At 46.6% G+C, this 27,898-nt stretch overlaps 1 protein-coding gene across 1 annotated transcript; it reads left to right on the forward strand.

The window, feature by feature from the left end:
* The first annotated feature begins 314 nt into the window (after nucleotides 1-314).
* DRP2 (dystrophin related protein 2) lies at nucleotides 315-27,898 on the forward strand. The gene is made up of 22 exons (XM_065901332.1): nucleotides 315-431; nucleotides 4,543-4,706; nucleotides 6,295-6,451; nucleotides 7,866-7,986; nucleotides 9,954-10,222; nucleotides 10,591-10,737; nucleotides 11,181-11,259; nucleotides 12,949-13,009; nucleotides 13,323-13,384; nucleotides 14,854-14,928; nucleotides 15,858-16,059; nucleotides 16,282-16,367; nucleotides 18,287-18,444; nucleotides 18,790-18,956; nucleotides 20,837-20,948; nucleotides 22,204-22,340; nucleotides 22,662-22,727; nucleotides 22,992-23,057; nucleotides 23,947-24,090; nucleotides 25,855-26,092; nucleotides 27,144-27,264; nucleotides 27,583-27,898. The coding sequence occupies exons 1-22, from the start codon at nucleotides 315-317 to the stop codon at nucleotides 27,705-27,707; spliced, it is 2,874 nt and encodes a 957-aa protein (XP_065757404.1). The 3' UTR covers nucleotides 27,708-27,898.

Below are 27,898 nucleotides of genomic sequence, written 5' to 3' on the forward strand. Positions count from 1 at the left end.
CAGCGAAATCTCAGCATATAATCTTTGTGTCTCTAGCACAAAGCACAATAGAGAAACAATAAATACTTCCTTGATCAATAATTAAATCAAATTTTGATGGTACATGATAGCCTGGGAAAAACTATTGGATAGGTAAGTAAGCTTTGAATACTTATTTACATAACTGGTCAAGGCACCTCTAGGGAAGTGGTGGATTTGCAGTCCTTTTCTAGATCTTGACTCTAAATTTCTCCTTGTTACTCTTCCAGGTGCTTATGCTCAGCGGTTGGTGCACTGCCTATCCTCACCACCCCCCCCCATGAGCCTCAGTTCTGATGCAACCTATGGTCATGCAGGGATGCCCTTATACCCTCCCACGATGTCATGAGTGGCGGGCAGCTGACCACTTCCATCACAGCAGCAGCCTCCGAAGCACCTGCCCCCAGCCTCAGGTAAGAGGCCGAGAGCAAAAGAAAGACCTGTGGAGACAGGGTGGACACATGATCTGTGTGTGATCTTGTGGGTATCCATGCTTCCTAAGGCTCAGGGGTACTGTCCATATACATGAAACCTCTTGGACAGCACGAGGTCTCCTTTGGCCCATCCTTATCACTCATGAGGCCTTTTATGGGGGGGGGGCATGGGGCAAAGGAGGTGTGTTGAGCTGGACAAGCCAAAGGGCCCACAATGGCTGAGGGGGCTGGTTTTATGTTAACCTCCCAAGGGAGGTCCCAGAAAAGCATGATCCTTCAGGGTATAGCCAAGGACAAGACAGGACCTTCCTTTGTCTTGACTTCCTCATATTCCACACCTGCAGAATATTCCCTCTCCTTCCATTGGCTCTTCTTCTCAAGTCCCTAGTCTTACTCACAGTGGGTTAACCCCACTAAGGCTCCCCTGAGTTTCATACTGGCCTCTCCTGTCTCTCTCCTTCTGTAGAAGTGAAGTGGTGGTGCTGCGTGTGCCCACCTGCATATGTTCTAGGTGGTCAGAGTATGTGTGAGAGGCAGTAATCCCAAGAGGGCAGCCCCCTTTCCTGACAATTAGGGAGGTCCAAGGGAAAGCTGACTAGACAAGAGAGAAGTATCAGCATACTTTGGCTTGCCCTACGATGCTTTGGGGTCCAGAGGCCACAGAAGTGTGTGAAAGTACTATGTTTCTTAGTATCTCACAGATGGACTGCAGCGCTGAGTCACTATTCAGCTGCAAACAGCAGCTGAATATACAGGGAGGAGGAAGAGAGCGACACGGGTGGAGAGGTGGCATGGATGGAGAATGTAGGTGCTGGGGAGCCCATCTGGGGGAGAATAATGAGGGAAAGTTAAGGTCCAGTGAGGCATAAGACCCAGGTCCTCCCAAGCTGTTTTCACATGTCTAGCCAGAGAGAATTTGCTGCTTGTAACATATTCTCAAAGTCAGTGTCAACTGAGAGTCCCCCTGTGCACCTACCCCTTCCCCAGACTGGGGCTTTCAGAAGGTTGAGGGATTGAGAAGCATGGGTCCTTCCATAAGGCTTGCCCTGCTCATTGCCCACCCCCTCCAAACTTCTCCACCTGGCAACGGGACCTGAGGGCTTCATTTTGTGACAGAGAATGGTGAGACCAAGCCCTCTCCTCGGTCACTGTCTAGTTTCTTCTCTTCCTTTTCTATGGCTCTGACTTTGTCTTAAAGTTTCAAGAGATAAGGAGAGAGCCCTATGGGGAGTGGGGAGTGAGAAGCAAACATTTTGGCCACAAAAGCCAGAAGTAGAAGGCTATTGATAGGGAAAGAAAACTATGATTATTCATTATTTGCCTATTGTGTGCCTGGCTCTGCCCCAGGGGACTTGTGATTATTAGGGGGAACTCGGAGGAGAAAACAGGGTGATGGAGCATAGTAAAGGAGCCAAATGGGGGCATAGGAAACTGAGAAGAAGGCTGGAGGGAATGAAAGGCTAACATGGGTGGAGCCCAGCTCATCGTGGGTGCTTCCATCAGAACCAGACAACTAGGCTGTGGCTGGATCACAAGAGGCCATTTCTAACTCTGGGGCATTCCCAGTCTGGGGAACTCTGTGAGGCTGGCTTGGGACCAATTATCCCAGCATAAGCCAAGCTGCGACACAGAGCTAGAGCCACTCCCTGCTCTTGGCCTGCTGTCCCCTGCCATCCCCCATCCACCCCGCAAGGCTCTACCCCGTAGCCCCAGAAAGGGTCAGGCAGCTGCTCTAACTATTCCTGTAGGTGGGCCTCAGCATGGAAACAATGTGGAACTGTGGAAAGCCCAGAAGACTCTGTGGGAGATAAATGAGGATTGGAACAGAACTCTTTTTTGGTCAAAATGAAGTGTTTTGCCTCAGTGCTGAGGGGTGGGGGCCCAGCTTGGGAATGTTAACCTTTCTCCAGCCAAGTCTGCTGGCAAAGGAGAAGAGTGGCCACCTCCAGAAGGGGCCCTGCCCCTCAGGCCAGGGACCTATGACAGCACAGGCAGGGCACAGGAGCGTCTCTGGCGCTGGATCCCTGCATGGAGTTTCTGGGTTCCCTCTTGCCCTCTCCCCACCCTGCAAAAGTCCAGGGGGGATTGCCCATTGACCATCCATCTCCCCCGGCCTTAGAGTGCAGGCGGAGGTCTGTGGGGACAAGGCTCTCCCTCTTCTCTCATTTTCACTGTGGGCTTGGGTCAGTCTTCTGCTGCCCACCTTCCCAACCACAGCTCTGTCCCCAGGTGTGCCACACACATCTCTCACTGGCTCTGAGGACGCTTACTTAGTCAAGGACAAGGCTTATCACCAAGCTCATTGTCCTTCCAGACCTTGGGGAAATTGTTTACCAGAGGTTTGTCACCAAAGCAGTCTGATCCTTTCCTTCACCTCAGGGGGTGGGGGTGGAGGCAGAGTGAGTCCTTTGTGTCTTCCAGGGAAAGGGAACACAAATCAACAGAAGCTCCCCTCTTCGTGCCCCTCCTCAGCACCATGGAATGCTCAGTCCCACTCTCACCATACTTGCCAGTCTGGGAGGGCCCTCCTGGCCCCGGTGTGGCGGGCCCAGTTGGGAGTGAGCCGGAATTCCCCAGGGACAAAGCCCTGATTCACCGTCTGGAGTCCTGACATAGCCGCCCCCTCTGGATTCCTGGGGGGTCAGTAAACAAACAGGGTGACAGATCCCGCCTCCTGGCCTGGCTCGCTTTGCCCACCCTCCCTGAGGGAGCCTGCTCAGAGCCTGTCGGGACTCTGCCTTTAGCTCACCAGGCACTGGGTCCAGATTTGTGTGGAGGGATCATCATGGAGCTGTCCGATCCTGCAACTGGGTCCCCAGGCGGCACAGGTAGGGTCCGCTCCCAGGGACGCAAGGCAACTGAACTCAGAGCTTTGCCCCAGAGCCTGACTGCTCTCCCGCTTCTCCTTCCGTGTGTGGCTGCGAGCTGTGGGTTCTTTTTTAAATCTTGAATATTTTTTATTCTATAGATTGGGCATCATTAATTTTATCAACAGATATTTATTAAGCACCTACTATATGTTAAGCACTTCGAGCCGTGGTTTGAATGGGATGATTGGTTTTCCAACTTCCTGAGAGTCTTGTGTGGGGAGGAGGTATGGTTTGGGGGCAAGGGAGACAAGAGGAGGTTCAGCCACCAGGACCGTGTGCTTTCCACAGGAGGTGAGGAGGTAGACAGGCAGGCAGGCAGGTGGGTTTCCCGAGGCTGAGATTTCCTCTCCACACTCCCCTGCTCTCCACCCGCTTCTGCCCCTGGCTGCGCAGGTTTGGCACTGCGTTGAAGGTAGCTAACTCCTGAAGGGCTACTTGGCACAACCCACACTCCCCCAAACCCCACAATACCCTACAGGGTGAGCAAGTGACGGGCTCTGAACTTGACGGCCCAAGGTGAGACTTTGGCAGGCTCCACGGCTGGTCCTCTTAGCTGTCGACTCTGGTCAGAGTCCTTTGGAGATCAGGACCCAAAATGCTGCTTTAGCCCTTTCTCAACCCATGGAAGATGAACAGTGCTCTTTAGGACTCTTTCCAGCCTTCCTGACTGTGGCGGAAAATGTGAGCGGGGAAGAGGAAGAGGGAGCACCAAGGCCTAGATTCGCTTGGAAGTAGGACATCATCTACTACTGATGGCTCTCTCTGGCTGCTCTCTCTCTCTCTCTTTCTCTCTCTCTGGAACTTTGTGGGACAGCCCTTCAGCTTTCTTTTCTAGAACGTTGGCTAAACTGTGGGACACTGAAGTAAGAGTTGCAGCTCACCTTGAATGCCATGGTTGCCTATGTTTGGGCAATTCTGAGCAGCTCTTATCTAACACAAATACATCTAGGGTCCCATCTGGGCAGTAATCCTGGCACAATTTGCAATAATAAGAGTGATAATGATAGGAGTCAGCAGTTAAAAGTGACCGACCTGTACCAAGAGAGGACCTTGCCATGAACAGAGCCATGGAGTCATCTTTCCTCTCAACCCCCACCCCTGAACACACCCCAGAACCAGCCCTTCTCTCCCTCTGTTCACACTTGGCCCACGCTTGGCTTGGTGCAGACCAGGGTGTGGCACACTCCAGGGCTCACAGAGGTGCCTGTGTTTCTGTCCAGGTTAGAGCTGCTGCCAGCACCCCTGCGCCTCCTCATGATGGTGCTGGGGTGCCCTACCTAAGCCCAAAGCTATTCAACGGGTCTGTTGGTGCTGCTGGACCCCTGGAACCACCAGCCATGAATCTGTGTTGGAATGAAATCAAAAAGAAGTCGCACAGCCTCCGGTAAGACCTGGCCCCTCGAAACAGGGGCTTTAGGGAGTTGTCTGGGAAGGTGTTGGGCTCCTCTTGCTGCTGTAGCTCATCATCCTCTTCTTAGCCTTCTCGTCAGCCTCACCCTCTGTTTCTCCTCCTTTTCCTTCTCTGGAACTGGGGGAAGAACACTGGGTCAGAAGTCAGGAGACTTGGATTTGAACCTCAGTCTTGAATAGCTGTGTCACCTTGCATAATTGGTTTGAGTAACCTCTGAATTTTAGCTTCCACTTGTTTGTATTTTTTTAAGGAAAAAAAATGAGTAGAAGAATAATAGATGTCCTAACTATCTCCCAGTGTTGTTGTGAGGACTCAAATAAGATATGAAAATGCTTTCTGAACTTAAATGTATAAGTTCAGATGTATAAATGGAGGATATGATTACTGCCTCCCCCTCTTCCTCTCATAACTGTCCTCCATCTTGGTAGATCTCATCTACTCTCTTTCCCATCTTTTTATCCCTCTATTCCTGTCTATTGCTTATCACCCACCCATGCCTCCCCAAAGTAAGGGCGAATCAGTAAGAGCCTGCAGGCAATTTCTGTATCAGTTGTTCCTCTTTCCTCTACCCTTCTCTATAACCCCTGCCACCCCCACCTCCCACCCACACTTTTCCTTTCTACTTCCTATCATCAAAGACCAAGCTCCTGGCTTCTGGTGGGTTCTGGTGGGGATGAAGAGTGTGGAGAAGTTGAAAGAATGCAGGCTCTGGAGTCAGACAAACCTAAGTTCAAATCATCACTGTACCAATGACTTAACTGTGTGACCTTGGACAAATTACTTAACCTCTCTGGGTAATAGCAGTGCCTACCTCACGAGGTTGCTCTGAGAATTAGTGGAAGCAAAAGTGCAGGTAAAAGGCTTGGCCCACGTGGTAGGGACGCAATGACTAGTTAGCACTGTCGGCTGAGGGGAATGGGCTCGATGGATGCACACAGCCTGGGCTGGCCTCTGGCTTCCTACCACTTGGACCTCAGCTCATGGCTCATTTGTGGGGGAAGGCAAGCAGAGGTGATTATGTGGTACCCATTTTCCTCCTTCCATATGTCAAACTTCTAGCCTATGTTGTCCTCATCCTTTGGGACCCCAGGGCTGCTTGTATTTGTATGCAGCCTCACACATGTGCGTGCCCAAACTCAGCCACCTGACGCGCCCTTTCCACCTACTGCATCCGCTTCTGCTCAGAAGGCAGCCTCCAAGAAGCCTCTGAGGATGAGCAGTTTGGCATGACTTGAGGTCCCCTAGGACAAGAGGGCAACCAGACAGCTGTCACCTCTAATGGCCTTGCTCAGTTCGCTACCCTTCCCAGCGTGATGCTGGACACTCAACCGAATTAGCTGACGTCTGCCAAGTGTTTTGGTACCGTACTCCCTCTGGAGCTGCCTTGGGAGCCTTTGTGGGTGGGTCAGAGGGAGGGCTCTGGGCCTCCTCCCACTTCGACCAGAGCAGCACCTCTTTCATCTGTTTATATATTAAGGTTCCACATATGTATTTGTTGGGGAAAAATGTTTTGCAACTTAACAAGAGGATTGAAAATCACTGGTCTTACCATTGTGTGCAGCGCCCGCCTAGAGGCCTTCTCAGATCACAGTGGAAAGCTTCAGCTCCCTCTCCAAGAGATTATTGACTGGCTCAGCCAAAAGGATGAGGAATTGTCAGCTCAGCTGCCCCTACAAGGGGATGTGGCCCTGGTGCAACAGGAGAAGGAGACGCACGCGGTAGGTTAGAGTTACAGAGGCCGTGGTGTGTAGCCTCTCCATCGGGAAGAGATCTCTTCTGCAACACCCTGACTGATGGATACCCAGTCTCTGCTTCGATGCTTAAAGTCACAGGAAGCTGTGTACAGTCCTACTGGTCTGTGGCTAGTATTCCAGAGAATAAGTCAAATCTTTCCCCTCTATTCTTTCCATCAAATATTGACCTCCCTTAAAATTCTGCGCTGATTTGTAATGGGGACATGGGAAAATGAACATAATATAATATTAAGTGAAAAAACACAGGATACAAAACTATATACAGGTGGATCTCAACTGTATAAAAATCGATATAGATATGTATGTATGTATACACATGTATACAAACAGAAGAAGAAACTGTATCAAAATCTTCACAATGGTTAAATCCAAGTGACGAAATCAGAGTTCTTTTTAACTTTCTTCTTCATACTTTTCTGAGATTTCTAAGATTTCTGTGACATATATTACCTCTATAATCAGAAAATAACAACATGCTTCTTAAAATGAGTCCAGAATGCACCGGAAGGAATGATAATTATGTGATGTGACAGACGTGTTAGCTAATGGCAATCATATTACATAAATGTTTGAAATCAGTATATTGTGCACCTTAAACTTATGCAATGTTATATATAATTTATATCTCAATTTAAAAGATGAATGCAGAACGGAATACCATACAACAAGAAAATAAACTATAAATGTGTGCCACAGTGTGGATACATCTTAAAGACAATATGCTGAGTGAAAAAAGAGCCAAATACAAACAAGAGCACACATTATATGATTCCATTTATATAAAGTTAAAAAATGGGCAAAATTAATCGGTGGTGTTACAAGTCAGGATAGTGGTTACCTTGGGGGAGGGGGGAATGAGAGAGTGACCAGAAGGGGTCATGAGGGAGCCTTCCAGGATGCTGGTGGAGTTCTGTTTCTTTATCCCAGTACTGGTTACAGAGATTGAATCACTTTATGGAAATTCATTGAGCTGTACACTTTTGATTTGTATACTCTTATTAGTGTATATTTCAACAAAAAAACTAATTAAAATTTTAATATAAATCTTGCCCATCCTGGCTTTGATTTCTCTAAGCCCCTCACAGAGGGCTTTCTGAGTCTTCCAGAAAACCAAGATTCCCCGAACCAAATCCCCACATTTCACTCTACCTTGTGGCATAGACAGACCCATTTCAGAGTAAATAGACCTTCCAGTGTCAGAGTTATTCTTCTGCCTAAGGAGAAGTCTGCTCTTCTTTAGTCTGAGTAGCCCAAAGATACAGGATAACGCCAAAGGATCAAGCTGCACTGAGGAGAAGAAAGATTGTCAATTGCAGGATGGATTTCAAAGCAATTGAAAGACTTTCCTTCCCCATTGACCACGCTGCTAACTTCACAGGCCTTCATGGAAGATGTCAAGTCTCGGGGCCCCTATATCTACTCTGTGTTGGAGTCAGCTCAGGCCTTCCTGTCCCAGCACCCATTTGATGAATTAGAGGAGCCTCGCTCTGAGAGCAAAGGTGGGTGATCTTCCCCTCTTTCATCTTCTTCTTGAGCTGTGAACCATTAAACACCTTCCTGCCCTCCCCAAGCTCATTTTCTCAGCTGTTACCTAGGAGGATAATTTTCTCCTGGGAGTCCAAAGTTGGGAAGAAGCCAGATTCACACTATAAGATAAAGCAAAGAGAACAGAGCCCGGAGCAGGGGAGATGACCGTGTGGCCTAAAGCTGTATGTAGCTCTCTGGAGCATCATGTGTGGCCATTTAATAAGGCATGAAAAAGAAAAAAAAAGACTCAAATGCATTAAACTAACTCAGTAAGTAAAAGTAGTAGTATGTCCTTTAAAAGCATACTGCTTTATTACAACATAGAGAGGCATGTGGCACTGCTATAATCAACCAGAAAATTTAAAAAACCTTTCAAAAAATTCTAAAAGGTTTGGTGATTGCATTTGAAAAGAAAAATGATTGTGGCTCTTTAATTCTGACCCTGGTGAGTTCTGGCCCTCTTTCATCAATAGAGCCGGTCACTGTAGGTCTAGGTTTAAATAAGGCAGCAGGGTGGGATCCGTGGTGCTCAGGTCTGAGTGGTGGCCCAGCACGCCCTCTTCTCCAGAAAGAGGCTTCAACCCTCTGAGATTGGTTATGTGTAGCCTGAAAGGACCCTTTGTTAATGCAGCCTTTTGTCAATGCTGTTGACCCTCTCAGTTTACCTCGAGCCCCTCCTACTGAGTACTAACTAGTACTCAATTTACTGTCCAATGGGCCTCAGATAGAACGAGCTCAAGAGAGCAGGACAATTCCAATTAGTCTGGAGTTTGGGGGCTCTGAATATACTTCTGAGGGTAGGTCTGAGGGAGGAAGAGGAAACTTACAATTTAGGAGCCTAGGTGGAAAGGCTGGGCAAATTATACTAACCTCTCCTTTGCTGGGTCTTCATAAAATACCTCCCTTTTTCGGAAGGAAGTGGGCAGCAGACACTAATGCAAAATCGCATTCCAAGGTCATGTGAATGGGACTCAATGATTTGTCTCACTACACATCTTAAATATTTTACTCACTCTTTACCTTGCCCATTTTTTAAGAATATGAGGAAATCCTCATGATATAATAAGTGGAAAACACTAGTATGGTCTCTTGACTGTGGTGGTGGGTCCATGAACCTACACATGTGATAAAATCGCATAGAGCAAAACACACACACACACACACACACACATACACACACACACACAGAGAAATGAGTACAAGTAAAAGTGGGGAACTCTGAACAAAATTGGTGGATTATGTCAATGTCAATATCCTGGTTGTGATATTATACTATAGTTTTGCAAGATGTTACTATTTGGGGAAACTTGCTAAAGGGTACATGAGATCTCTGTATTCTTTCTTTCTTTCTTTCTTTTTTAAAGAATTTAGGCAGGAGCTGGAAGTGATGTGAGACCACAGGAAAGCTTTATTTATTTATTTAAATTTATTTTTGGCTGCGTTGGGTCTTTGTTGCTGCGTGCAGGCTTTTTCTAGCTGCGGCAAGCGGGGGCTACTCTTCGTTGCGGTGCGCAGGCTCTAGGCACATGGGCTTCAGTAGTTGTGTCCCGCGGGCTCTAGAGTGCAGGCTCAGTAGTTGTGGTGCACGGGCTTAGTTGCTCCGCAGCATGTGGGATCTTCCTGCACCAGGGATCAAACCCATGTCCCCTGCATTGGCAGGCGGATTCTTAACCACTGTGCCACCAAGGAAGTCCCTCTGTATTATTTCTTATAATTGCATGTGAATCTACAATGAACTCAAAATAAAAATTTTAATTTTTTAAAAAGCTGAATCTTCAAAAGGAGCTCAAATATGAAAAAATGCATTTGTGTATGTATGAATATATATACACACGTACATGCACACACACACACATTTTACAAAGGGCTATCTGTCTCTGTCTTTACATGGCTATCCTTGCCTGGCTGGACTGACTTGACTTCGTGCCTGCCCTTGCAGATACCTCTCCCAGACAGCGGATCCAGAATCTTAGCCGCTTTGTGTGGAAGCAGGCAACGGTGGCCAGTGAACTATGGGAGAAGTTGACAGCCCGCTGTGTGGACCAGCACCGCCACATTGAGCGCACTCTGGAGCAGCTGTTGGAGATCCAAGGGGCAATGGAGGAATTAAGCGCGACTCTGACTCAGGCCGAGGGAGTCCGAGCCACTTGGGAGCCCATTGGGGATCTCTTCATTGATTCACTTCCTGAGCACATCCAGGCTCTTAAGGTATGCAGGCCCCCTCCCGTGGCTACAGTCCACCCCAGGACCAGATGTTCCTCCCAGACCCTGACAGTGTTCCTGCTGCTGAGGCTCCATTGTTGCCCTGAACTTCAATAGAGTCTGTCCCAGTTTCTGTGCTAGATTTGGGGGCTGGTTTAGCTGAAGTCTCCTCTGTCCTTCTACTGGCTTCTCTTTCCCTGGTGTCTTCTGAGAGTAGAAAAGGAAGAGGATAAGGACAATGCCCCCCCACACACACACCTTAGTCTAGTTGCCCTAATAGGCAAGCACTGAGGTTGTGCTATTAAAACAAAATGACTAATGGTTCCTCTTTCCTATTTTCTACCTACTGTGGCACTTGGGTTTTGGTTCTATAGCTATTCAAAGAAGAATTCTTCCCCATGAAAGATGGAGTGAAGTTGGTGAATGATCTGGCCCATCAACTTGCCATTTCTGATGTGCACTTGTCAATGGAGAACTCCCGGGCCCTGGAGCAGATCAACATCCGGTGGAAACAGCTACAGGTAAAAGAGAAGCCTGGAGTGAGGCATGAGGAAAAGGCTTGGTATAACTAGGCTTGGAGGGCAACTTACCCAGGCCCAAAGGAAGTGAAGGGGCATTGAAATGGAATCTATGTGGGAAAAGAGTTATAGAGAATTTGGGGCTAGGAAGCAGGCTTCTCAACCTCTAAACTGCAGGAAGTGATTAAAATGGTCTGAGAGGGGCCTGTCTGCCCCTCAGGGTAGACAGGGGCAGATGAAGGGTGTCTGTGGCCTGGAATTAGGGATGCTCTTCTCTGACCCCTGGGAGTGCCATGGGAAGGCTAGGATTTGGGTGAATGTTGGGAGGATCTGGAACTGAAGAGGCAGCCTCTGAGGGAATTCACAGAGATTGCCAGAGGCATGTGGAAATCCTACCCTGGATATCTGGAATGAGTCCACTGACTTCTTGCATCTTCTTTCCATAGGTGTCAGTTGGTGAGAGACTTAAGCAGCTCCAGGATGCCCACCGGGACTTTGGGCCTGGGTCACAGCACTTCCTCTCCTGTATGTGAGACAAACTGCGCTTCACTTGGTAGAAACTCAGCCACCTTCCAAGAGGGTCTACTCTTGTCCCTTGGGGGCCTAGTGGGAGCGGAGTGTACCTTGGCATCTAAGAAGCAGTAGGATAAAACAGTGTAGTGTAGCGGTTAAAAGGACAGGCTCTTGAGTCAGAGAGACCTGGATCTGAGTCACAGCTGCTCGACTTTATATCTTTGCAAGCTTGAAAAAAAATAGCTTAACCTTTTTGAACCTCAATTTTCCCATATGTAAAAAGAGGAAAAATATTACATAGCTGGTAGAGTTATGGGAATTAAATGACTTTATTGTTCCAACAATATTTCCTGATGGCCTACTGTGGGCCAGGTACTGTTCTAGGTACTGGGGCTACATCAGTGAACAAAATAGACAAAAATCCTTGGACGTGGAGAGCTTACATTCTACAGGAGGAAGCCAGACCGTAAACAAATAAGTAAAATATATATAAAGTCAATTGGTGACAAGTGCTATGGAAAAAAAGTAAAGCAGGGAAGACGTGAATTAGGGAGTGCTGGACTTAATGAGGGAGGCAACTGAGTGGAAACCTCAAGGAGGTGAAGGAATGAGCCATGTGGATATCTTAGGGAAGAGCAGAGGGAACAACAACTTCCAGGACCTTAAGGCAGGGGCATACCTGAGGAACAGCAAGGAGGCCAGTGTAGAAGTGAGTGACGAGGGGAGAGAGCAAGAGGTCAGAATGGGAGCAGGAGGCCAGAGCATGGAGGGCCTGGAGGGCTATGGTAAGAACTTAGGATTTTATTCTGAATGGAATGGAGAACGATTGCAGGGATTTGAGCAGAGGGATGACATGATCCGACTTATGTTTTAACAGAGTGTTGGGGGGCAAGAGTGGGAGGAAGGAGACCTATTAGGATGCATATTGCAACAATCTAGATGAGGGATGATGGTGACCCAGATCAGGGTGGCAGCAGTGGAGATAGTGGGAATGTACAGATATGAAAATTAGATATGCACACAGAGCATTCAGCAGAGTATCTGTCACATAGTAGGAACTTAATCAATGTTAATGGTGATTAGAACTATTGAATTATAATCACTGGCATGCAGATATACCTGCAGAGGGCTCTTGTACCCAGGGAAACTGCAATGAGGAGGTTCGCCAGGTGACTGAGCCTCTCCTGGAGCATCTGGATGTTAAAGACACAGAGCAGAGAGAGACATCCTTTTCCAGAGTTCCTCACCAGAGAGGAGTGAGCAGTCCCATTCCCCATTGTCCCACAGGACTGAGAAGCTTGACCTTCTGGGGGAAGGGCTTTGAGCCCCACGAGGAAAGTAGAGTCCACTTCATATCCACAGCAGCACACCAGCTGCCTTCGGCTGAATGGATAAAATGGCAGACAGCTCAGGGAGAAGATAGGGTGGCCAAGGCCACCTGTTCATGCCCTTGTCATGTCTCTGGCACATGAGGGTATCAGTGACAACCTCTTCTCCTTCCCTCACCCAAACGTCAGGGAGAGAAGTGTGTTCCTTAAAAGTGTTTACCTCATGCTCAGGGGCTGTTAAGAGCTGGCAATGAGAGTCAGGCATCCCCTTTTGGGCTTAATTACTTCTTTGAGAGGATAGAGCAGGGGAGTAACCTGGGGCTTGAAGAGCATTAGTGGTCAGCTTCTTTCTCTTTCTCTTCTCCCTCACCAGCCTCTGTTCAGGTTCCTTGGGAAAGAGCAATTTCACCCAATAAAGTTCCCTACTATATCAAGTGAGTGCCCATCTGAATCGGAAATGGGTCAGTCACCTGCCCACCCCCTCCTTTTCCTCTTTTTTTCTATCTATCCCTCTCACCCCTTACCTGTTGGGATTCCTCCATCCACTCCAGTTTTTCCTCCTACTCATCTCAAGGGCTCAAGATTCTACCTGGTAAAGGTGAACCCTTGTGCTTTGGGATCCTCAGGGTTCACCCTCAGATCCTGTTGCTCCTTGCATCCAACCTATTGCTGAGGGGTGTGTGCATGTGTGTTTGAGGGGTTGGGGGGTGGTATAGACCCTGGCACTATTGATGCTTTTATTTGTAGCCACCAGGCTCAGACCACATGCTGGGACCATCCCAAGATGACTGAGTTATACCAAACCCTAGGTAAGAATTCAAGTTTCCTGTATAGTGTAGAGATCTATACAGTTGCCTTTGTCCTATAAGAATATAAGGGAGTAGTATTCCATTGTGTGTGTGTGTGTGTGTGTGTGTGTGTGTGTGTGTGTGTATATACATTATATATATATATATATATATATATATATATATATATATACACCATATCCTATTTATTCATTCATCTGTCTACAGGCACTTAGGTTTTTTTCATGTCTTGGCTATTGTAAATAGTGCTGTGATGAACATAGGAGTGCATATATCCTTTTGAATTAGTGTTTTTATATTCTTTATATTCTTTGAATAAATACCCAGAAGTGGGATAGCTGGATCACACACACACACACACTCAGCCATAAGAAAGATGAAATCTTGCCACATGTGACAATACGGATGGACCTTGAGGATATGCTGAATGACATGAGTAGAAAGACAAATACCATATGATTCCATTTATATGTGGAATATAAAAAGAGACAATCAAAATAAATGAACAAAACAAAAACAAACACATAAATACCGAGAACAGAGTAGTGGTTACCAGAGAGGAAAGGGTAGGGGGGGGAAGTTGAAATGGGTAAAGGGGTTCAACTGTATGGTGACAGATGGAAATTAAATCTTGGTGGTGAGCACTTTGTAGGGTATACAGCAGTAGAAATAAAACTATGTTCACATGAAAGTTACAAAATGTTATAAACCAATGTTATCTCCATAAAAAATAAATTAAAAAAATAGAAGGGAATCCTATTCAACAAGCAGGTGAGGGTGGAAGTGAGTGCTTGTGCTTTTTCCAGTAGCCTTCTTTCCTTTCCCCTCTGCACCTCCCTCAACTGGAAGCTCTATACTCTCCCTGAACGATTTTATCATCACATTAGGTAATTATGCTTATAGACGTGTACTAGAGCTTCTTTGAAAGATACTATCCAGGCTACGAATATGACTCTCATGTGCCTTATCTTTGACTGCCAAGAGAGACTCACTATTATGTTGTAAATTTTACCCATGTTGATGCATATGACTATAGTTCATTCATTTTCACTGCCATGGAGTGTTCCATTGTATATACCACAGGTTCCTCAACCATTCTACTGTTGATGGACATTTCGGTCATTTCTAGTTTGGAGCTAACAAGAACTATGCTGCTTGGTCAAACAAACAAACAAAACATGTGAAAATCACTGCTCTAGGATATATAGCTGGCTGGGTCATAGAATATATGAATGTTCACTTTTACTAGGTAATACCAAGTTGTTTTCTAGTGTGATTGTATCAGTTTACACTTCCACCAGCAATTCTCATTCATCCATATCTTTGCTGACACTTGCTATTGTCAGACTTTTATTTTTTGCCAATCTGGTAGGTGTAACATGGTATCTTGTTGTTTTTTTTTTTTTGGTATCTTGTTGTTTTAATTTGCATTTCCCTGATCTGAGTGGGTCTCTTTCCATTCTCTGCAGCTGATCTGAACAACATTAAGTTCTCAGCTTACCGCACTGCCATGAAGCTACGCAGAGTCCAGAAGGCACTGCGTCGTAAGTCTCCTATTACACTTCCCTTATAGCCTTCATCCCACTCCTACCCTTCCTCATCTGTTGACTGTTTCCCACTTTCATCCCACCTGTCCAGTGTTGTAGGTTGGCTTTGTGGGGACTCTCCAAAGGCTGGGATATGCTGGCTGTGGACACCTGATTTTTCCAGGGCCCTTCTATTTTCCCCAACCCCCAGACTTATTTCCAAATTAACCCACAGCTATCCTCTTCCTTTTACCTTCTTCCCTGCCCAAAACGGATAATCAAGCAAGTGTTTTATGGCAAGAAGTATCCCAGCAAATGGTTTGGAGCCACTGGAGGCTTGTTCTTTCACCATCTTGGGGTTATTGGATGTAGCAGCAGAACTGTTGAAGCGAATGCCAGTGGTTAGGGGACAACATGGCTGCAGGTATAATGTGCCTTCTGTCTTTTCTCTGAGACACTGTCCATTCAGTCTTCCTGGACCAGGTTATCTGGCTAGGCTGATTTCAGCATTGGAGGTAGTTAAAAAATCCTCCTGAGTTATGTCACATTTACCCAGGCATACCTGAACCTTCATAACCAGTGTCTAGGTTTTCAGAATGAGGTTCACAGACCAACTTATTTGCAGTTGAAATGCATGTAAAGACAAAGAAAGTTTAAAATAATGTTATTCAACCGCTGGGAGTTTATCCAAATCCCACCATCTTCTTGAAACTGATGTCAAGAAACATCTGGGTATAGAAACATTTGGGGTTAATTTAGGGGGCCTTCTGCTGCCTTCTCCTTACTTGGGTTGAGGGTCTTGGTAAAGGGCAAGCTTGTTTCATACTTACAAATGGTTAGTCTGGAGATTGAGTCAGATTTGGTGATGCTGGTGGCCATATCTTCCCGTCTAGTCCCTGGGGTTCTACTTTTGGCTATACTTTCTCCTTCTCTCCTTTCCTTCTCAGTGGACCTGGTAACTTTAACCACAGCCCTGGAGATCTTCAATGAGCATGATCTGCAGGCCAGTGAGCATGTAATGGATGTGGTGGAGGTCATTCACTGCCTGACTGCCTTATATGAACGACTGGAGGAGGAAAGAGGCATCCTTGTCAACGTGCCACTCTGTGTGGACATGAGCCTCAACTGGCTCCTCAATGTTTTTGATAGGTAAGGGCTTGCAGTCCTGACAGCCTCCATGGTGAAATTCAGTGGGACATCTGGAGTGGGCATGGTGGGAAGGAATTGCTCCCCTGGTGCACTTGGACTCAGCTCAGCTTGGGGCATGGCTGGCACAGAGCCCTGCTGGGATCAACCCTGTGAGGGACATGACTGCCAAGATGTTAACCCTTTACAGATATTCATATTCTCAGTCTCTTCTTTTAAACCTAGTGGTCGCAGTGGAAAGATGCGGGCATTGTCCTTTAAGACTGGCATTGCATGCCTGTGTGGCACAGAAGTAAAGGAAAAACTGCAGTGTGAGTACAACTCCAAAGTTTGGAGTAGAGTTGTGTGGAGGGAGAGGTGTGGTGGGAGGAAGAAAAGTCTAAGATAAGCAGAAGATGAGTCTTATGACTCAGCAAAGGGCTACTCAGGCTACCTTGTAATGCTTCCTGGTCCAAATTATTGCAAAGCATCCACAACAGCCAAAGGCCAAGATGGGTCTAAGGCCTGTTATTATTCCCACTGTTACTCCAAGGGCATTGGTTTCTTCTGATCTGGTGTAATTACTTGATGGGGATCTGAGTTGGGATCCTGGGATACCCAGGACCTGGACTTTCTAGTTCCATTTCCCTTTGGCCTATCAGGCTTAGCCCTCTCCCAATCTGAAGCTCAAACCATATCACACAAATGTGGAAGAGGACAGTTTTATTGTTTACGAGGCAGGTGTGTGCTGGTTTTTATAAATGGAATGGTTTTTACTATATAATACATCACTGAGAATTGTTCAATTTACCCTGACTGTCAAAAGCTTTGAAAGGCGTTTATAGTTTTGGGGGTTTCCTGAGTACCTGCATCATCAACACAGGCATCTGAAATAAAATAAAAAGCTATACATTAATAAAAAAAAAACTACGTCACACATTCTGTTGGAGACTTCCCATGTGATAACGTGGGTGGTGTGCAGTAATCCCCATTATCTGGGAAGTGGACAACATGTAATTCTGTAGGTTTGAACCTCTCTGGTGTACAGTACCTTTGCTTTCCCCTCCATCCTCCATCATTTGTACAGCATTTTGCATTTTTCTGCAACAGCATCATTAGTGTCAAGTGTTTAATGTGCGTTGACCACTGTGCTACATGTGGTGAGTACAAGGTCCGGTTAGACACGGTCCCTGCCTCAAGTGGTTTACAGTCCAGAAGAGGATACAGAAGTACACAGAAAGCATTTTTTAGAGTGCTAATTAGAATAATCTGAATGGCAAAGGATATGTGCTATATCAGATCACAGAAGAGTGAGGACAGCCGTCTAGGAAAGATTTACAGGGAAGAAGACTTTTCAAAGTATGTTCATATCTATGATGTAATTTATTTCTCCTAATGTTCCTTTGAGACGGGATGGACAGTGATGATTTAATCTCCATTTATAAGTAAGGAAACTGCAGCATAGAGTGGTTCATGACTTACCCAAGGTTTTACAAGCTAGTCAGTAGTGGATCCAGAAATAAACCCCAGGTCCTCTGCCTTTTGGTTTTGTTCCATTTCTGGGCCTTAGGTGAGGTATGAAATGGACAGACAAGAACCTCTGGAGGAGGTTTTCTAAAGTTGGGGTGGGACGGGGGAGTTCCCACAAGGGCAGATATAGACCATGCTCAAATATATAAGTACCATAGTCTGTTCCACAATGATTTAGAGTGACTTCTTAGATGATCAAATGTTTTGAATTATCCCCTTTTTCTGGATTATCCATGCCAGTGTTTCTTTTCATTTGTGTGGATAACTGAGAGATTACTGCAGTATCAGACTACATGGGCTACATGAACAGGAGGGGATAGGGCAGACTGACTGCAACTCATATTCAGGCACCCTTGAATCCCACACCCCTTCATCTTGCTTCTTGAGACTTTGTTTTCCCAGCAGTGTCATATCTGTGTCTGGCACCGCTCTCACACACAGCTTGCTCTCTGTCTTCACCCCTCTCTCCCCTTCTCTTTCTGACGCTCTCTGTCTTTGTGTCTGACTCACTTTTTTCTCTCTGAACCCAGAGGAGAGCTGCTTTTAGAACACCTGGACTTCTAGAAGGTCAGGGATGGACCTTTAGGTATTCCAATTTCAAAAGTCATTAGCTAAGTCAATGTGCTCTTTCCCTGTCTTCTTTTTCTGTTCTTTCTCCTCACACCAATTCTCTGGCCATTCCTGTATCGGGCTTGGCCATGACTTACGGTGGGGCCAGCAGACCTCTTCAGCCAAGTGGCCAACTCAGGCAGCCAGTGTGACCAACGCCACCTTGGTGTCCTGCTTCATGAAGCCATTCAGGTGCCCCGTCAGCTGGGGGAAGTGGCGGCCTTTGGGGGCAGCAACGTGGAGCCCAGCGTCCGTAGTTGCTTCCGTTTTGTGAGTATGGAACTGGGGAGGGAGGAAAGGAGGAATGATGGGACAGACGGTGGGAAGAAGGGAGGGAGGACTGAGAGCTGGGCTTTTGATCTGAAGTACTCAGATGCAAGGGAGTTTGTTGGGCTGGAGCGAAAGGGCAGAGGGTTCTCTGGGCTTTTAGGGTCAGAGTCCTGAGGGGAAGGCACCAGGTCAACTAGGACAGGGTAGAAGGTGGACACCTCTGGAGAACAGTCTAACCCAGAGTCCAACCAGGTCTTGCTGTTTCTCCTCCTCCCCTGAGGGCTGCCATTCTGGGCACAAGACACTGGGCCTCAGACATCACTACTGGGCTTCTTGTTTCTCTAGAGCACTGGGAAGCCAGTCATTGAAGTTGCACAGTTCTTGGAATGGGTCAACTTGGAGCCCCAGTCCATGGTGTGGCTGGCTGTTCTGCATCGGGTCACCATTGCTGAACAAGTGAAGCATCAGACCAAGTGCTCTATCTGTAGGCAGTGCCCCATCAAAGGTTTCAGGTAGGGAAAGCAATACCCGCTGGAGTGATACTAATAATAAATAGGCCATGTTACATATAAACCATATATTGCAAAACAGGGCATTACATAATTATATAATTACAATTAATCTATTGTATGTTTTTATATACTGTTATAATCCTTTCTACTGCGGAATGTTTAACTTCTAAAAAACTCAAAAATGATGAAATTTTTTTCTGTTAGTTGTGTTATGAAGTATTCAGACCTATAAAAATGTATAGAGAAGCAAAAGGGGGTGGGGTGGGAGAACAGCACAGAAAGGGAAGTAATGTGTTCATTGTTTCCCAGGGAGCATTAAGTAGAACCCAGAAGCCCCAGCATCCTGACATATGAGAACACCTACGCACCAAAAGGTGTGCTGGCAAATGTGCTACTCTCTAGAAAGCAAAAGAGAAACGTGATATAGCATTGGCTAATTTCCATGATGTAAATACTCCCACTGTGGCCAGTGTCAGGCTACCCATAGGAGGTCGGGAAGAGACACACAGTTGCACACCATTTATAGTATTTCCACCACCAGGTATAACAGATGTAGACAACCTCGAGAGCATAGGTAATAGTGAAATAAGAAGTGATGAGTTTGAGTATTTATTACCTTTGTTTTTAATACCATTTGCTTAATTGTGAGTTTATACAATTTAATTTTTAAATAATGGCTATATTTAACAACTGGCTTGGAAAATTCCTGAAATTTTAACAACCAGCTCTCGTGAGCTTGTATGAGCAGGCTCCAGTGCCCCATGGTGGGCACCCACCACAAAGCTGAAGAAACAAACAATATTTTAATTTATATATATTATATAATATATTTATATATCTATGAATTTATATATTATATACATATTTTATATAATATATAAAACAATATATTTGAAGTTTCCTTGATTATATTTCCCTCCTGTCCCCACAAAGGTAGCCGCTACCCTGAATTTGGCTTTCATCATAAAATGCTTGTTTTTACCACTTTAAAGCACTAGCACATACTCTGTTTACAACCACCCTGCTTTTTTATAAGCAAATGAGGCACAGAGGTGGAGTTCACACTTCTGGCTAGTGTAGCTCCAGGATAAGATATAAGATCCTCTGACTGTTCTAAGTCTAGACATTTCACCATGCTATTAGGTCTGCACAGTCCAATCAGGCTTTGGAATTGGATCTTAAGGGCTAGTCTATATTCAGTCATAATAGAGTTATTATTATAAATAACTTTGGGGAATAATTTTTAGCCAACTTGCCCACGGCTGATAGAATCAGTTGTTTTCATATTGAAAGTGTGCCTCCTCCAAGGAAGGTGGTCATACCTGTGAAACTGGACCCTTTCAGGCCACCTTTGTTTAGAAGGTTATTTGATATAATGAGCTCTTTACCCCGTCCCAACCTCCCAATCAACATAGTTGATTTACAATGTTGTGTTAATTTCTACTGCACAGAAAATTGATTCAGTTATACATATATATATATATATATATATATATATATATTTATTTATTTATTTATATTCTTTTCCATTATGGTTTATCATAGGATATTGAATATAGTTCTCTCTGCTATACAGTAGGAGCTTGTTGTTTATCCCACCCTTCCTTTTAAAAAAGATGGTGAGACAGGGCTACTTCCCGAACTTCCTGGGATTCTGAGCATGTGATTTCATGGAGATTTGTGGTCTCTGGAGTAAGACTAGTTATCTAGTGAGAACTCTATCACTGCTATGCATAGGAGGTTAAGCGCTCCGCGTATAGGAGGTTACGGTTCCATGCCTCACCCCCTTTTAATGTATGTGTATATTTGGATGTTTGGGGGAGGGGGAGGTCATTATAGTACATTGCATCCTGTTTCCTACCACCTCTCCTTTCCCCAAGGTATCGGAGTCTGAAACAATTTAACGTGGACATCTGCCAGACCTGCTTCCTGACAGGCAGGGCCAGCAAGGGCAACAAGCTTCATTATCCCATCATGGAGTATTACACCCCGGTATGGAGCCTCTGGGCCGGGCGGGAGGGGCAGGCAACTCTCAGCTTCTGGGTGCTTGATCCATTTTGTCCAGCATTAGCTCACTGTATTCTGCTCTCCGTTGGGGAGCATCCTCCAAACAGGCCTGGTGATAGACCAATTTGGGGGATCCAGGGCTGTCCTTCTAGCAGAGCTTCTCCCTCACCCTCACCGGGGCGGTAGCTGGCTGTAGCAGCCCAGGACATTCTTGGCCATCTAAAAGGCACTCACTATACTCCTGCAGAGAGAAGTCTCAGGAAAAAATAGAGACAGCAAGGCAATTACAGGTGACTAGCCTTCGATCGCTCAATTTAGTTTCTTCCTGCTTAGCTTCCTGGATTGTTTCTGTCCCCTGGTCTTCACCTGCTACCTTGTCATTGCTTCCATCCCTTCTAATCAATACCAAAGTTTGTGCTCAACTTCATTACTCAGTCTCTTGCGTGAAAAGGGGGTATACTCTTTACCTGGATCCCCAAAATCAACTGGGCTTTCATTGGAAACTGTGCCCTTCATAGCCTCCTGAGCCCAGCATCCCTGAACTCCAGCCACAGAATTTCTCCTCTGCTATGTTCAGGACTCAGACCTCCAGGCTTAGCTTCCCGAGCTGACTCTGCTCCCTAAACTCCTTTATTCCTCTCTCCCCACACATTCTCCCAACGTCCCAAGCATATCCCCAGCTCCCCCCACTGCTCTCTCCCATCTTACCTCCCCATCTCCATAATCCATCTCCCTGAGCTGTCATCTCTTCTCCAAGTTCTGTTGACACAGAAACATGTGTGACCCAATGGAAGCAGTGACCTTGACCTTTATTTTTCTTTTATTATCATTTTAAAATAAACATTATTAACGTCATACATGGGAAACTGGCTAGAGATGGTAGACTGATAATTGTCTAGCTCCTGCTCATCTTCTACATCCCTAGAATTTATGTAAAAGATATTTAAAAGTTAACAAATATACGATCATTGTAAAAGATTTAAATTATATAGAGGTGTTTAAAGTATAAAACAAAGTCCCTTTTTCTCCTCAGTGCGTTCCCCACCCCTCAAGTCTAACTTCCCTGAGGCAAGCAGTGTTCACAGTTTGACATGTATCCTTCTAGATCTTTTTCTAGGAGCGAGGTGTGGTAAATATGAACAAGAGTGGACTACCAGTCATGGTCCGTGCTCCAGGGGAGTGGCCACACCTCCCTAGAATAGCCCATTAGGGTGAGTCCCTCTATCTTGTCTCCTCCCAGACCACATCCAGTGAGAACATGAGGGACTTTGCCACTACCTTAAAGAACAAATTCCGCTCAAAGCATTATTTCAGCAAACACCCTCAGCGAGGTTATCTGCCTGTGCAATCAGTGCTGGAGGCTGACTACAGTGAGACGTGAGTACCGGTAGCTGAGCAGGGGCTGCAGGCATCCTCATTGAGCCTAGGGATGTGCTGTGAAGGGGCTGAGTCTCACATGGGCTAGGGCAGTCTTCCAGGGCAAACCCAACTAGTGACAGGGCAGTTCAGCTGGGGCCTGACCAGGAATCTGACCTGAGAAACAGACTAGAATCCAGTCTCTGTATCTTGTTCCCATCAGCTCTTGGGAGCTCCCTAATTTGGTGGTGGTGTTGCGGGGTGTGGAAGGGTGGTGGTGAGGAGACAGGCTGCCCAGCTACCCAGTCTTTGGTCTTCTGAGTCTTTGCTGCTTTCTTCTAGGCCAGCTTCTTCCCCGATGTTGCCACACGCTGACACACACTCCCGCATTGAGCATTTTGCCAGCAGGTACCACCAGGTTTTGGGGAAGGGAATTGTAAGGAGTCCAAGGGTGAAAGGAGTTTTCAGTTGGGGCAAAGACAATGAAGTCAGGGCCAGGGGAACATGCACAGTGGGCTTTGCAGCAGCCAGCGAGGCCTAACGTTTGGGGCAGGGGAGGGGGAATTGGGACAGCCCCCCAAACGTGATTATCCTGCTGTGGGATTACAGTCCTTGAGATAAAAGCAGTCTTCACATACTGTTTTCCCTTCTGTTCCTGCTCTTTCTTCCTAGGCTTGCTGAGATGGAAAGTCAAAATTGCTCCTTCTTTAATGACAGCTTGTCCCCAGACGACAGCATGTGAGTTTTCACAGATACATATTTGCCAGGACTAGCTCTCCTTTGGGATCTTTCTACCACTACTTGGGGAGGGTGTATCCTCAGTGGGAGGTGGGGTGTGTGTGGGTAGGGTCCCTGACACCCTAAGGAAGGAAGTCTGCTTTCTGGGCACAGTATTTAATGAGAGAAGCAGTCTGCCCTCTATCAACTGAGCAGGGTAATGAAGGATGAACTACCTCCCTGCCATCTGCCAAGGTCCCTTTCTGTTGCAAGATCCCATCCTTTTATTCCTAACTCTGAGGGAAGAAGAATATGCCCTCAACTAAAGTTGCAGGAATGAGCCATTATCTTATGCTCAAAATGCCAATGCCCCATCTAGTGCCACATCAACCCTGGGGAGATACCAGGGACTTGACTGAAGTGTGGCCAGAGAGATTCCTTGGTGCTATAGCCCAGAGAAGGGGCCCTTCATCTCTAGGGAGGTCCCCGGCCTCCTCAGAGGACCTAGAAACTGTTGGCTACACGGATAAATCCAGCCCTGGGACTGGGACTCAGGCAGGCCACAATTCCCCTGGGGATGGGAAAGCGAAGGGGGGTAGGGTGGGGGAACATCACAGATGTTATAGTGACCTGCTCATTGTTTCCCAGGTCACTATAAGTAGAACCCAGGAGTCTTGGCATCCTGAAAACACTCTCTCCTACTACCCCCAACAATGACCCCTGCCACCTTTGAACACTTTTATCCCTCTTAAACCTGAATACATGGCTTTTTCCCTCTCTGTGTATCTTAGAGAGGGAATCCTCCAGCATGTGTCTCCTGGGGCTTGAGGTGGGAGCTGAGAACTCACACCCTGAGCTGTTTCTTAGTTCAATGCCTGGGCCCCTCTTTCCTCTCCCCACCCCCACACAGAGACGAGGACCAGTACTTGCTGCGGCACTCCAGCCCCATTACAGACCGGGAGCCAGCCTTTGGACAGCAGGCTCCGTGCAGCATGGCCACTGAAAGCAAAGGAGAGCTCGAAAAGATCCTGGCCCACTTAGAGGATGAGAACCGGTAGGTGTGGCAATGGCACAGATCTGCGTGGGTTCTAGAGTCAGACGGCTTAATTCAAGTCCCGAATTTCCACATCCTAGCTATGTGGCCTTGAACAAGTTACTTATATTCTGTGATCTTCCATTTCCTCATCTGTAAAATGGGGATGATGATAAGAGTACCTACCTCTTAAGGTCACTTGTGAAGATCAAATGATCAGGCATATAATGTGTTAGCCAGTGTCTGTCTTATTGGAAGTGTTCAATAAAAGCTAGCTATCCTAATAATTATTTGAATCTTTTTAAACTCAACCCAAATATCTCCAAGTACCCAACAGATACAGGCAGAGAGAATGCAAACACAAAGAATACAGAAGAGATGATGTCTCTGCTCTCAAGGAACTTTCAGTTGTTGGAAATGGAAAGAGGTCCTTATCACTTAGTGAAAGTAATAAGAGGAGGATGATACTGCATAGAGCATTTGAGGACTGGAAGAGGGAAGGTGAAGAAGATTATGGGGATGGCATTGACCTCTGTAAAGCATGGAGGGCAGCAGGAGTCTGAGGAGCATCCAAGACACTTTGGGAGTGTGTAGTAGAATCAATAAAACAACCCCCAGAAAAGTAATTCTCAAACATTAGTGTGCATACAAGTCACTTGGGAAGCTTGGTGAAATGCAGATTCTGATTTGAAGGTCTGGGGTGGGGCCGTAGTTCCTGTACTTCTAAGCAGCTCCTAAAGGATGCCCATGCCTCAGGCCTACAGACTGTATTTGGATTAGCAAGTCCTTAGAACAGGGCCTATCTGCAAAGTATTTGTTACTGGTTCAAGAAAAGATAAATACATAAATAGAGAGTAAACTTTTAGAAATTTTCATAGCAATTTGACATGGCCACAATATCCACGCACATAATTAGTGGACTTGTCTTCATTGAATTGGGTATAGGCCAGGTTGAGAGTTGTTGAATTTGGGCAGCAAGTCATGTGTGGTGTGAGCTGTGTACTAGCTATGCACATTCAGACCATGTATTGATCCATGATGGATCGAAAAATCCCCCTGTTTTTTTGCTATGGATAGTTTGAGAAGCACTGCACTAGAGCAGTGGTGGGGAGGCCCTGGGAAACACTAGGGAGAGAGTGATTCTGTTGCAAAAAGGAAAAAAAACAGTAATGTCCTCCAAAGGAGACCAACTCTTTGGAATCTGTTTCCTTGATGACTCAACATGGGTGTTTAAAGTGGGTCAAAGAGGAGGGCAGTAGAGAGAAGAGGAAAGATGGGTGATCCTTTGTTTATATTATGTCTTCCCCTGGAATCTAAAAATCTAAAAATGGAGTAGGTGAGTCAGTGGCCCTAATGCCTCATTTATTTGCAGACTGTGTTTCTGCCTGATTTTAAGGTCAGAATTAATCCCCAAAGCAGTACATCAAAGCCCTGAGACATTTGTTATATGAAATGTCAGCTCTCTCTGCTCTGTGGCCTAAGGATGGCAAAGTAAATGATATATGTGTTGGAGAGGAAGTGGATATGGCCATTCAAGCAAGAGCATGGCTGGGATGGACTTCCCTGGCCGTCCAGTGGTTGGGACTCCACACTTCCGCTGCAGCACTGCAGGGGGTGCGGGTTCGATCCCTGGTCGGGGAGCTAGGATCCCACATGCTGCGACCAAAAAAAAAAAAAAAAAGCACGGCTTGGGGGCTGGGGAGGGGGTGGTATGAGGGGCCACTGAGCCCTGGACAGTCGATACCCTGTGAAGGTCATTGGCCTTGGCTTCTCCATCCTTGGCAGGATTCTCCAGGGGGAGCTGAGGCGCCTGAAGTGGCAGCATGAGGAGGCTGCTGAGGCACCCACCCTGGCTGAGGGCTCTGCCGAGGTGGCACAGGACCACCGCAATGAGGAGCTGCTGGCTGAGGCCCGGATCCTTCGGCAGCACAAGAGCCGCCTGGAGACACGCATGCAGATTCTTGAAGACCACAACAAGCAACTCGAGTCCCAGCTGCAGCGCTTAAGGGAGCTGCTCCTGCAAGTGAGTCTGGGGCCAGGGGAAGAATCAGAGCAGCCTCCGAGCACAGGTGGGCCGGGGAGAGATGCTCCTTGCTCCTGGGAGGTGGCTGTTAGAAGACTTTCTAAAGAGAACTGGGCTAGCAATCAGGAAATTTGGGGGGGAGGAATGGGCTGCTATATCACATCGCTTGGCCAATTCTCTCGTACCTAGCTTCCATTCCATCCTTGTGTGTTTACTCTCAAGCCACCGTGGGGCCTAGGGCACAGGGAGGGCTTTTGAGGGCTCACTTCCCCACAACTCATTTGAATCTGGTATTGAAAGAACGAAGTTCAAAGAATCGTCCAAAACGTTGACTTTGCTACTTTGATGTTTGCTGGAAAGAAGCGAGTTTGGACATGCTTGGCAAGAGGAAGATTTTTGCTGTGAAGGGATCACTTGTTAGGAAAGTTACTTAGCCTCACTAAGCCCCAGTTCCCTTATGTCTAAAACAGGGATAAAAATATACCAACTTCATGGAATTGTGGTGAACGTCAAATGAAATAACGCCTTTAAACAATTTGGAATGATGCCAGGACTATAATAAACATTTCATAAATGAATAATTTATGAATAATTATTGTCATTATCCATACCAGGTAATACCACACTGTGCCTCTTCCCCAGATCCTCCAAGGGATGGCCTCTAGATGAATTCCTGGAGGTCTTAACGTATGATATTATGTCATGAACCAAGGATCAGGTGTGCAACTCTACATTTCCAGAGGGAATTGAGTTCTAGATAGCTTAATTATAGCTGAAATGACAGCAAGAGATATTTAGGGGCAATGGTATCCTTAGAAGAACTGGGAGCCTTTGATACATGTGGTTGAAGGAAGAGAGTATTCAGTAATTAAATATTCTAAGAAGTTTCGTGAAAGGGGAAACCACAGTTTGGGGCACCACCAAAAGCTTCTTAAAGTCCCAGGGCAAAGGGATGGGCATGATGTCTCTAAGGACCTTTCTAAGCTCGGGAGTCTGTCAAAGTAAGGTCAGGAAGGCAAAGCCACTTAAGTCATGCCTTACCTCTTGCTAGCCACATACTGAATCGGATGGCAATGGCTCTGCAGGCTCGTCCCTGGCTTCCTCTCCGCAGCAGTCAGAAGGCAGTCACCCCCAGGAGAAGGGACAGACTACTCCAGACACTCAAGCTGCAGGTGAGTTCCCCGGGCCCCTCCCAACCCCTTCCTCCATGGCTTTGTCTTGCCCCAGGTCTCCTGACTAAGGTTCTTCTAGGGCTGGGACTGGTTTCTCCTCATGGCTTTGAGCTTAGGGTCAGGGATGATTGGCTTATTGACTGATTCATTCATTTTATTCCACAAATGTATGTCGAGTACCTCATATGTACCTAAGCATCGTGCCGGGAAGATACAAATGCTATAGGTTCACCTTCAGCTGGCAGCATCCTACCTCAGCCCCTTGACCTCATAAGGGAATTTCTAGTTCTCTTCCCACATCTTTCTTCTCCAACTCAGATGATGTGGGGTCAAAGAGCCAAGATGTCAGCCTGTGCTTGGAAGACATTATGGAGAAGCTCCGCCATGCCTTCCCCAGTGTGCGAAGTTCTGATGTGACTACCAACACTCTGCTGGCCTCCTGATGGAACCAGATCCCCATCCTATAGTCCACGGTCCTCTCCCAGTTCTGGTCAAAGCCTTCCCTCAGCCTTCACCTAACCTTTCCAGTCCCCACTGGCCCCACATTCCTCAGCCGGAGTTATCTGGGCTCCAGGCAGCAGCAGGGATTCGATGGTATGCGAGGTGGGTGTGTGAGGGCCGGGGGAGGGAGAGG

Source organism: Phocoena phocoena, chromosome X (genome assembly GCF_963924675.1).
Source record: "Phocoena phocoena chromosome X, mPhoPho1.1, whole genome shotgun sequence".
NCBI lineage: Eukaryota > Metazoa > Chordata > Mammalia > Artiodactyla > Phocoenidae > Phocoena > Phocoena phocoena.

What these genes read in the sequence shown, in the direction of transcription:
- DRP2 (XM_065901332.1), top strand. Translation starts at nt 315, where the DNA reads ATGCAACCTATGGTCATGCAGGGATGCCCTTATACCCTCCCACGATGT. An exon ending in AAGAAGTCGCACAGCCTCCG is followed by an intron (nt 4,707 to 6,294) that starts GTAAGACCTGGC and finishes CATTGTGTGCAG; the next exon opens with CGCCCGCCTAGAGGCCTTCT. An exon ending in AGGAGAAGGAGACGCACGCG is followed by an intron (nt 6,452 to 7,865) that starts GTAGGTTAGAGT and finishes CTAACTTCACAG; the next exon opens with GCCTTCATGGAAGATGTCAA.